Source organism: Neltuma alba, unplaced genomic scaffold (genome assembly GCF_004799145.2).
Source record: "Neltuma alba isolate B1F8T4 unplaced genomic scaffold, ASM479914v2 tig00010329_pilon, whole genome shotgun sequence".
Taxonomy (NCBI): Eukaryota; Viridiplantae; Streptophyta; class Magnoliopsida; order Fabales; family Fabaceae; genus Neltuma; species Neltuma alba.
This window is the reverse complement of record NW_021635240.1, coordinates 230,155-242,457: the sequence shown is the minus strand read 5'-3', so window position 1 is coordinate 242,457 and position 12,303 is coordinate 230,155. Positions and strand designations below refer to the sequence as shown.

At 33.1% G+C, this 12,303-nt stretch overlaps 1 protein-coding gene across 7 annotated transcripts; it reads right to left on the bottom strand.

The window, feature by feature from the left end:
* Positions 1 to 4,661: 4,661 nt before the first annotated feature.
* Positions 4,662 to 11,739, bottom strand: LOC114755745 (uncharacterized). 7 transcript variants are annotated; one of them, XM_028944618.1, is made up of 9 exons: positions 9,349 to 9,431; positions 9,114 to 9,221; positions 8,894 to 8,986; positions 8,695 to 8,780; positions 7,628 to 7,713; positions 5,794 to 6,693; positions 5,480 to 5,704; positions 5,269 to 5,393; positions 4,662 to 5,168 (listed from the first exon to the last, which is right to left on the bottom strand). In XM_028944618.1, the coding sequence occupies exons 5-9, from the start codon at positions 7,696 to 7,698 to the stop codon at positions 5,104 to 5,106; spliced, it is 1,386 nt and encodes a 461-aa protein (XP_028800451.1). In that variant the 5' UTR covers positions 7,699 to 7,713; positions 8,695 to 8,780; positions 8,894 to 8,986; positions 9,114 to 9,221; positions 9,349 to 9,431; the 3' UTR covers positions 4,662 to 5,103. The 7 variants fall into 7 exon arrangements, with proteins under 7 accessions (XP_028800451.1, XP_028800450.1, XP_028800448.1 ...); XM_028944617.1 differs by having other exon boundaries at positions 8,719 to 8,780; XM_028944615.1 differs by lacking the exon at positions 8,695 to 8,780.
* Positions 11,740 to 12,303: the final 564 nt, after the last annotated feature.

The following is a 12,303-nucleotide window of genomic DNA, read 5'->3' as shown; positions in this document are numbered from 1 at the left end:
ATGGCAACAACTAATTCTCTTATCATGATACCTCCAGTTAAAGGTAAACAGCTGGCCACATGATGTCTTTCATGCCCATAGATGGGCCCTAATGTTTTTTTTTTTTTAACTTTTGGTAATGGAAGAGCCTAAAAGGTCAAAGAGGCTAATGATGTTCCAAGAGTGTACTGCCCGAACTCTCTCTCTCTCTCTCTCTCTCTCTCTCTCACACACACACACACACACGAACAAAAAAAAAACATGAAAATTATTTTATGACACCCTAATCTCATATCTTACATTTCCGTGCTTGAAGAAAGCTTGATGTCACCCAAGGAACTCTGGCGATATAATTCAACAATTTTTATTGGGATATAACAAAATGGGCTAATATCATTCATTTTAAGTTCTTAAAATTTGAAATCAGTAGTTTTGATTCATTATTTCAAGGGGAAAAAAAACCACTGTTCCATGGACTAAAATTCGTTAGGCTGGCCAAAATAAAATCAAATTTTAAAGACTAAAATCTCTTATTTATTCAAATTTCAGGAGCAAAAAAAATGAGGTTACTAAATTTCATAAGGACTAAAAATGGTATTAAACCTAATAATATAACAATACAATATATGTTGAAGCCGAACAATTTTAATTTAACTTCTGAGATTATTATCATTTTAATTAAGATTAAAATAGGTCTTACATAAAAGAGTAAACTATGTGGATAGAATACAAATAAAAAAAAAAACAGCTTTTGTAACACACACCCCACACCCTAGAGAAATTATCACATATTTATTATATAGATATATATCACATATCAGACAAATTAAAGAGATTTATAATTTATAGTGCATACAGTAATATATATATATATATACAAATTTTCAGAAAACCCAATTATAATCTAACCAAATATAAGGAAAATAATGCCATGTTAATATTTTGTACAACCTAACCTCTCTTCATTAATAATTGTATGTAACGAGTGAATTTTAGTTGTTTGCGAATGCTATTTTTACAGTGTTGAGCTTTTTGTTTAAAATACATATTAGAGTTTATCACTCAATTTCAAACAAGTCATGCCTCGCTAGAACTTAGGTCTGATATTTTTTATATTAAAAAAAAAAGCGTCTTTGTTTAAAATTTAAATATACTCCTCCAATCCTTAATATAAGACCCATTTAACTAATTTGATTAAATTAAGAAAGTTAGGTAAGTTAGTCAATTATAAGAAAAGTGACACATTTTTTCTAAAACACCATAATCATCTTTCTTAATACCTTATCTCCCTCTTCTATTTGATGATGGTTGAGAAAGTATCATAAGGATAATTTAGAGAGAATTGATAAATATGAGAAATAGGTCTTATATTTAGGACCAAAATCAACTCAAGAATTGAGTCTTATATTAAGGACTAAAGGAATATCTTATATTCCAATGAAACGAGATAATGCAAGTTCATCTTCCAATAATCAAACAAAAACACAAGTCTATGCAAACCTTTTTTTTTAGTTCCCATCATCACCTAAACATTTTAAATTAATAAACGCCGTAGAAGAAAGTATAACCATATCGACTGATTCAAACCGTAACAATCAAATGTTAGGTAATCCTTCACAATACAAACACAAACGAGCATGTGTAAAACTCCAACAAGGCAAAAACAAATGGCTGAAAAAAAACAAGGAGACAAGGAAACGAGGTAACAGACAGATTTTAATGAATGTTTTAATCTAATTGGTTGATGACCGAGGAGATTCAATCATTTCACTGATACATCACAAGAAAGCTAGTGGACTATGTACATATTGAGTTGATAATTATGAATATTGTGGATACTTGAGGCTCGTGATATATACATATATATATGTATGTATATAAATGTTTGTATGTATGTATATAAATTACGTATGTGCGCCTTATAGTGGTCCAGATTTTGGTTCTGCTCTATTTAATCATGAGAAATTGGCATTGCATTATTGATCAGGAAGCCTAACTGAAAATATGTTGTACTGGTGATGTAATAATTGAACAAAAATTTAATAAAAATAATTAGACACACATAAGAAATAAATTCATACAATAAGCTTATTTGTCAACATAATAACACCATAATATATGAAATTTTTTAAAGAAATAACATTATATGACTACTGCAAATAGTCTGAAAATATATTGGACCTTTTGATATAGGGTCAATTTTTTAAATTCTTTTGTCATTTTTTATTAGGCCAGAAAATCGTCCAGTTTTTTTAAAATCGTTCCGGTTTTCAATATAATTCTGGGTTTCAATTCAACGGCTGATCAACTCCAATATAACTTAATCGAACCATCAAAACAATTTTTTAAACCAAATTGAGCCATTAATGAGTCTGGTCAACAGTCCCACCAGTTAGACTTTTTGGTTCTTTAATCACTAGTTGGCAGGAACTTAAATCATAACTATCTGTGGGTTTGTTATGTTTGAAGAAGGAATGAGAATGGAAACGGGAAGAATGAATAATAAGGACCTTAAAATTTTATTGTTAATGTGACGACACATTTAATAAGTAATCTATAAGCATTTTTACTAAGCCCTTTAAGTCATGATGCTCTTCCCCCCCCCCCCTAAACACAAGTATTATCACATTCAAGCTAATCATGTTCGAGATATTATTGAGCACTAAATATGAGTATATCTCCTAAGAAAAAATTCAAATATTAGTTCACCCCATTGTGATATTGTGATAGACTAACTTTTTCCACTAAATCTTCTATATATGCTCATTTTGATCTGGAAAGATTTCGGAACTCATTAAAATTTTTGGTTACCGAAACACAAACAATTAGGAATACGTTCACATAGGCTTCCCCTTTTCCATTTTGTTTGGGCTTTTTGATGTTGTAGGGTTCGCTCTTAGTCCCTGGTAAAATGTAAAAAAATGTTTCACACTTGTTCGAACGTGCCCTCGTAGGCTTATCCTTGAACCTCTTTGTAGCCTGGGCCTAGCCTATTACATGTAATCCTAAAAAAAAAGGGCTTTGACTTAAAGGAGAAGCTAAAACTCTTGTTAATAGTAATATAGTTCAGGCCCAAAAAAAAAAAAAACCCATCATCAAGTATTTTTCTAAATAGTAAATATTACCCTAAATATAAAAGTTAGTTAAAAACATTATTTTGATTCTAAATAAGATCTTGTACCTTGTTTTCCAAATTTATTATTATTTTTAAACTATCCTAATTAATTGTATATACGAAAAAAATTTTCAATAATAAGCGTAGTTTACGATATGTAACATTTTTTTTATAAATAAGATAACTAATTCAATTAATATATGTAAATTAGTTATTTAATTTTTGTAGTCAAGATTGAAGAAATTACAAATTATATAGATAATGTGGGCCCAACGCCACTTCTTGCGTGTCATTCCCCCAAGAAATATTATTGTCAGATATAAATACATATCTTGTTTTTGTTTGTTAACGAAATTGAATAACACTATTTTGTCCAAAACTAAACATCAAAAATTATCAATGATTATTTCGCCTTTTTTTTTGAAACAAAAAAAAGAAATTGATTCAGCCTAACAAGATTCCAATTTAATAATCACAATATAAGGTTTCAGTTTGTGTCTGTTTAGTTACTTCCCTTAAAACCAAAATTTTCAAACCCACACCATAAATCTCAAAACAGCAAACAGACTCGAACAATCAGATGATTAAAATTAAAACCGGTTCCTTAGAAAAGATATAAGCATTTAAAATTTCAAAACTTAATTTTGAAAATTTAAACCTTATTCATGAAGAAGTGGGGCAGAAGCCTACCCCACCCGATTAAGGCTAAGTGGACTTCTAGTCCCAATTAAGATAAGAAGGTTAATTATACATTGTTCCATATTTAAAGAAGCTTTATGTAATCTAGCCATACTAATATAAGGTTAAGATAAAAATTTATTTCAAAAGTTTTCACTCATAAATATTGGGTATTTAATTTTTTGATGCAAATGTGCCACAAAAATATAAAATCATAACAATATCATCCCTTACTATTAAAAGACGATGATAGATAAATTTTTTAACAGTATATGGTAATATTGTCACGATTTTAAACCTTCATGACAAATTAATAGGAAAAAAAACTTCTAAATGTCCAACGCTTTCAAAAGAACTTTTGAAGCAAATTTGCAACTAAACCCATTAACATATAGCAAGAAATCAACCCAATGTAGTGCATTAGATTGGAAGTAAATTGCACAATTTCTGGCTTATAACAACATATATTCCCTAGTCTCTTTTCTGTTCCTTTTACCTTTCATTTCAGAAAGATCAATAAGGCTGTGCAGTGATGGAGCAATTTTTGGACTCGAGTTTCTGACGTGGGTATTATACTCACAACTTGAATAACAAACCCTTGGAAAGCAAAGGAAAAAAGAAGGACGAATAAAGCTATGTTTGTGTCAATACTTTCTATACCTTTTTTTGGGGTGAAACATTAAGATTATACCCTAGCAAGAACGGAAACTAGTCTCTCCTAGAATACTGAGGGCAAATAATAATCCCCTTCCTAAGTCGCTACATACATATAGAGCTTAGATTCGGATCCCCAACCACATTAGCTGGTAACTCCAATATTGATAAAGCAAAAACAGCATATTTCAGCCATACAGAGCAGTGAAAGAATACCGTTAGGAGAGAAATATTACCAAAGTTTAGAGAAATACCTGAGGAGAGGAACCACGGATGTCTAAATCGAGGAGAATGGAAGAGTTGATTTACATATTTAAATCAGTGGGAAAAAAAAATTACCCTAAACAAAAGCTAGAACTGGCAGAATAAAACAAGTAATAATCAACAAGATATTTGCACAATTAATTCTCCCTAACTACTTTTATCAGGTTCTCGCCATCCCTACTAAATAAGAAAGCTCCCACAAGGAAACACGTCATCAAAACGCTTGCTTTTTTCACCACCCCAAATTTCTATCATCCCACCATAATTTTGCGCAAGGTTTAGAGACAACTGTGGACACAACTACTACATCTATAAATAAAAAACAGTAACTGTGAGAATTAGAATCATATCAACGAGTCTACCTTTAAAGTATAAGATTGAAAAAAAAGCAAAGCACATTTCTATATCAGTGATCAGTTTGTCTTTGAAGCTTGCTTTGATCTAAAGACACCCCATAGATAATACTTTGCATTAAGTCCTGCCCAGAAGGTAATACAAAAAATCAATATACAAATTAACTTTCGCCAAATAAATGGATAAAAATTTACCACTGAAGAATTAGAATAAATGAAGCTCACTCCAACATTGGGTGGGGAGCACGGTAGAAGGAAACACTAAAAACTCTGCATTTACAACTTCCACTCTTATTGCAAGGTCAAGAAAAATTATGTCATTAACCAGCCTGTCAAAAGCTTTTTCATCTCTGCAAAGGCAAGTAACATTTATTCAAAACCCTTATTATAAAGAGTAGAATAAGATGAATATTATTAACCTTGCCTAAAGCATCACCTTTCAGTTTCAGGGAAGATATAAAGAGCAATACTCTCTGTGGTTGGACCCAAATCCTTGAAACCTTTGGGCCACACAGTGGATCGATTAAGCACATCTGCACAAAGTACCTCTGGGAGCAGCTTTGTCTCATCCAAAACTTTGGAACAAGCTAAAGTGGACGCATGAGCCACAAGTCCCCTAACGGGACCACTAATACCTTGGCTGCAGATGAAGAAGCTTCCCCTTTTAACCAGAAAATTCAACAACAAACAACGTCAACCACAAACTAAGAAGCTCAACATTCCAAAATGGCCACAACACAAATTCCTTACCTCCAGATTGGTTGAGCAACAGGCTGTGCATCAGCCCAATAACCTAGTTTATTAGCATTTACAGTATCATTCAAAAATACTCTAGAATTTTGTACAAGGTCGGACACCTTGCCAGAATTAACAGTGTCTTCAAAATTATCACCGCACTCAGTCTGATCACATGGCTCGCTACATTGAATCTGATTATGACTAGAAGTGTGACAATCATGAGATGGTTCCTGTCCTATACTGACAAAACCAGAGATATCAACAATCCCCTCACGCTTCTTCATAAATTTCTTTTGTTCCTCATGCTTCTTTTGTTCCTTGAGCTGCTTCATAAGCTTATTTTTTTCTCTGTGCTTCTTCATAAACTTCTTCTGTTCCTCGTGCTTCTTCATAGACTTCTTTTGTTCCTTATCACTACACCAAGTCTGATCCCAATGCTCACTACAACAAATTCGATCATGATTAGAAGTGTGACAATTAGGAGATGACTCCTGTCTTGTATTGACATAACTAGAGATATCAGTAGTTCCCTTGTGCTTCTTCATACACTTCTTTTCTTCCTTATGATTGTTATTCTTCAACCTCCTTGAGTGATTTTGATGGCCATGAGAAGTTGAATTAGAACAATTAGGTAATGCCACCTTTGGTTCATCAAGACAGCCAGAGGCATCTTTTAAATCCTTCTGCTTCTTCATAATCTTTTGTTGCTTTCTATAGTTTTTCTTCACTCTTTTTATGTGATTCTTGTGCTTCGAGTAGGCTGCAATTGTATCTCTTTCCAAATTTCGATTATGTCCTGTTCTGCGTGGGAGAGATGTGGAATTTTCAAGAGATTGTGGCTTCTCAGGTTCACAATCCTCACAAAACCATGTAACATCATCATCAAAAATTGTAGGCCCATCAAGGCAATATCTGGGGGAGGGAAAAAAAAAAAAATTCAGGAATCAAATGCCAAAGGGGTTTAAAATTGCTGAATTTTAGCTATAAAATGTCAAATCTTGGGATTTTTACACTATCAAGTTACTGAGAGAAAAATAGAAACAAAGAAGTTCAACTGCAGTTCATCCATCAGCTTCAGCAATATCAATAGGTACACTCACGTTTCTAATTCACTTGAATGAAAACTATGATTACATTTCACACGCGGTTAGATATAGTGGCATTGATAGCCATGGGCAAAGCAAAAATAGATATATGGGCATCCAAGCTTGCAAGAAAAATGGACTAACTAAAAGCACTAACTTGAAACACAACAAAGAAATGGACTCATTGGCAAGCTCTATCTCACACACACAAGGTGAATAAATATGTTACTTGCTACGCAATAAAATATGCAAAGCTATCTTGTTTGATTTTATGCCCTATCTCTCACACATGCATGTGCATATGATATCTCATCATATTAAAATCCTAAAGTAACCATTTCATTAGGGATATACTTCTAGATAGAAAAACAACCAGTATCGTCACATATAATAGATATTTTAAATATTACGTTCTTGAAAAAATATCTACTAAATCATAAAAGGTAAAACCATATCATTCAAATTATTCACGCATAAAAAAGATTAAAAAAAAAATACTAGGAGAAAGAACCTTAATTATCTCATTAAGATTAGACCTCATCATTCTACTTTCCTATGGCTGTTCACCCAATTTTTTTTGTCACCCACGTACAACCTATATATTATGTGAATCAGAAATGAAAATATTTATTTTTGGCCAGAAAAATTTGTATGCATGTCAAATATGGATCAGTGCTAGAGTCTGACATGTTTGAAACATTACACCCCAAAAAGTAGATTCATGGGAGCTTTGTAGGAAGGAAAGGATATATAACAAGTACCTATGCAATGCATGGACCTGACACTTGCTGCAAAAAACCAACCACTCTGGAAAGCCTTCGCTGCCACACATGAGACAAACTGAGACCTACAATAGGCATGTGGTGTTTTATAGAATTGATCAGAATAGCATAAAAGCAATTAAAGGCAGAAGCAAGTGCTTAGTACATCAACATATCCACGCACAAGATGCAAGCCATGAGTAGAAATTTAAATCATGTATGGCTGATGAAAAGTCTGATTTTTAAAAATGTTCATAAATCACCCTATTTTCTGCTTAGAGTTAACAAATGTTTTTGTAAGCTCATGCAAAACACCTGCATGTTAAATTTTAGGGGTAAAAGATTCAAAATTAGGCCAGAAATAAGAAGGAGAAACAAGAAATTCTTTGGAAAAGAAAAGGATTAATATGATTTTTAGTCCTTGAAATTTGGATTTATTTTGATTTTGATTCCTCAAATTTCAAACCCGTGGTTTTAATCCTTGAGATTTAATCCACCTTAAAATGTTAATCCATGGAGATGTAACAATATTAAAATATGCTGTGGACTCACTAGATAGCACTTAGCTGAATCTTGTGTGGATAACAAAGGACAAAGAAAGAACAAACCCTCAAAATGCAGTTGTTTAGCCCCCTTTTCCTCACTATTTGTTTGAGAAGTTGTTCACTACACTGCGTTTTGAGAACTCATCCCACTTTGTATAATCGCTCTTTGCATTGTGTTTTGAGGACCTGTTCTTTTTTTTTTTTTCCCCTGTTATCCATGTAAGATCCAATTAGGTGCTATCTGGCAAGTCCACATCATCACTTTAATGCCATTTACAATGTTTCAGTACATTTTAAATGTTTCAGCAGATTTTAACATCGTTACACTTACAAGGACTAACGTTTTAAGACAGATTAAATCCCAGGGAATAAAACCATGGGTTTGAAATTTAAGAGGCCAAAACCAAAATGGGACTAAATTTCAATGACCAAAAATTATATTAGCCGAAAATGAAAAAAGGGAAAATTGTACTCATAAAATACAAATTATACAAACACACTTTATTGCTTGCTCTCACTTACACTTCATAACACTCTCAAACATACCTACCAATCACTCCTCCATCACCACACACACTCCGCTTGCTTTCCCATTCTGCTTTACTAATCTGCACACACCTTATGTTATCTTAGTTTGCTCTCTGACCAGATTCTTAGAGAAAGAGGAATCAATGACTTTAGCAATACATTCCTCTCTACCATTCATTTCAATTTCTCTTACCATTTAACATCAACTGTCCCAATAGCGATGCAATTGTACGAAGCATGATTACCCAATTGCCATTGAAGCATCTCAGCCATCTACTAGCATTATCTAGACATCACATAACATTAATTGGCAAATCAGAGCTAGCCAAATTGCAAAACGTTCCAAATTCATGTCTTCCATAATAAAAACGATCAATGTTTTCACCAGACTATTCAATTAAAACCAAATTTACCCATTCAATCTCTTAGGAAGATACTGATGATAAATGATGTAATTGCTTGATAGTCCTGGGCTCAATTGAACTTCTTAAATTCAGCTTTGTGACTATCCTACCAAGCATCTATGATATTAATAGCCACTGTTACTTCTCATGGGGTAACCAACTAACCATCATCAATTCAAAAAAGAGAGGAACGGACAGTATATAGAAAGAGGTAAAAAATACAACCAGGAGAGCAGAAACTTACTATAAATAACACCAATACCAAGTCCAAGGGAACCACTGATGGACCAAGGAAAAATACATGGACATGAGAACATGAGACCCTCAAATCCCTAAAATTTGCAGCTTTATCCTTTCGAAGCATAGGAAATGATTGAAGCAGGGTAATTAAAGGGATTAGGGTGTTGCTACAGAACCAGAGTGAAGCATCTTAACACTTCTCTATTGAAAAGGTGGAGAGTAGAATATCTCTAATCACATAATTCAAAACAAAGTATAGATGATCAAGTCAGTTCCCCCTGCTAATATAAATACCCAAACCTCATAAGCATCTAAACCAGTAGAGAATGATTAAACAACACAAACAACTATGTTACTTCCTACCCGCTACTCTCGCAACATAGCCACTTTCAATCAACTTCATCCCTACTATCTTCATCTCCTATTTTGACATGACCTCCTTGGGGTTATTTACTAACTTGGCATGCTTAGGCCTCCTTAGATAAGTTTTAAGTGGCTTTTATGTGCATGCTGATGTGTTTAGATTCCTATCAAGAAAACCAGCAAGAACATCAACATAGATACAAGAAATAACAATGCATAAACAATTTAGCACGGATTAATTCACATAATAATTCTTGTTTGTAATAGATAATGTATTCCCAGTCCTCCTTTAAATTAATGGTTGGGCCTACCACTCAAGGTTTAGTTCTCCACTTCATGAGTTCAAGATTTCCAATACTCTGTCTTGGCCTTTTAGGATCCCCAACCTATAATTAATGCATCTTGACAAGTTAGAATGCAAATCCCTATAATGTCACAAAAGGAAACTGATCCTCAGCAGCACCCTCATTTTGGTTCCATCTTCTTTCCATGGGCTGCTGGAAGTTTGATGACAACTTCAATTAAACAAAAATAATTGGGGTATATCTCATTTATAATGTAATTCCTATCAAAATCGTCCATTCACTGAGTGATTGAAAATACTATAGATAGCTTACTTCACTGTAGCAATTGCAATGAAAACCAACAAACATGTTAATGTATCAATATATCAATATATATATATATATATGATAAAATCCATAGCAAGTAATACTATTCACAAGCCATAAACAGTACAGCTCTTTCTTTAGACTTCATGTAATAAACAAGAAAATATGTTTAGCTAAAAGAAAAAACTTCATCATCAAAATCCAATAGCAGTTCCCATAAACAAACAATAGAAACATTATATTGCCTTCAAACATAGGGCAGCAATCCAGCCAAGACAACCCAAAAAATCATTTATCATTAAGAGTAAATTCATTAATACAGTTTGTCCCTAACCTATGAAAAGAAGAAAAACACCACCAAACCACCACTCCTTCCATCATAATGTATGTTTCGTTCGATAATAAGAATAATAAATAAATAATGTAAAACTGTGCCTTCTTGGAATTTTGAGAGAGGATTGTCTTGCTCGAGTCAAGCTCTAATCTTTGAACTGAACCATTGGACCCCTCAAATCCGTTGGAATAAGTAACCTAATTTCCAATGTTAGTTTGTTAGGCTCGAACCCATGACTTTGTGGAAGAAATAACAGGCCTCACCCATTTAAGGATCTACCTTGATGTTCCAAACAAGTCAATGAGGTCTTCAAAATGTTCAATAGGCCTTCATATTACCTCATGGAACAAACATGTGAGCACAGATTGAGAAAACGAGATGATCTCCTCTATGATTACTCCTACTAATAAGATTTCCAAAGACAAAATGTCTGACATACTCACGCCAAGCTTGCTCTACAAGTCAAAAGGCCACCCTGTCTCACATCCCATCTATATTGCTCAGCATATCTTTTCTCACTATCTCTCCAATGCACACTCACGTACGGATATTGCACTTAAGTTTGACTTAAATCTGCATAATACAAGCTTATAGAGAAAGGTAACAAATTTATCAAAACTAAGGACCACAATGCCAGAATAAATTTGCATAAAAAATCAAGGCTAGAGTTAATTCAAAATAACGCCCCTACTATTTAAAATAGCCACAAAAATTCAACTTATCGTCAACTTTCGCGCAGTAATCAATTTCCAAACACAAATACAAGACAAAACAAAATCCAAAACTAGGGAAAATATATCGTGCAACGGATGAAAAGAGATAAACATTTACACAAAAACCATCGATCGAGCTAGCTACCAAAGCAAAATTCCATAAGACATTAATGAGAAACTAAACCCTACTTTTACACCATGCATAGACGAAGGAGGGTAAAATACCAAAAGAAAAAAATTACCATGGTCGCCACTTCAAGGGTCCCACATTAGCTGTCCGAAGCAAAAGACTCCCGATAGTGACCGAGAAGGTCAACCTCAGTTTCGGTGAGGCAAATGAAAGCGGCCGTTTGGACTTTTCCTTTCAAGCGCGAATAGTGTGAATCCTGATCCTGCAAAATTGGCAACTGCCAAGGAATTAAAAAATTAAAGTGAAAACACACTTGACCTGATTTGCATTCGTAAATTACCGGCCAGAGATTTACAGGGCTGATTTGATTAGGAAAAAAATACTAAAATACTTATCAAAATACTAAATGATAAATGAGAATAGGTGAATTTCAAAATTTCAAATTAGACTTAAGGTATTAGTTTGAAATTTTAAAATCTTGTGAAATTACAACACTGTCTTACTCTCAATGATTATTTTTATATAGCTACTGACTATTCTAGTTTAATTATTGACTATTTTTGTTTTCAAAATTCTAGTAACTATTTTTATACAATTTTGATTCCACAATAGTAGTAATTAACTAACAAAAAGTAGTTGCTAGATGTCCAATAACACTTAATGCATTTTTGAATTTTTGAAACAAATGTAATCAATAGTAAAACTTGTTGCGAATATAATAATATCTTTGTGGATGTCCATATATCTCCCATTATTTCCTATATTTCTTATAATCTCTAATATCTCCCATTATCTCTATGTTCCACAA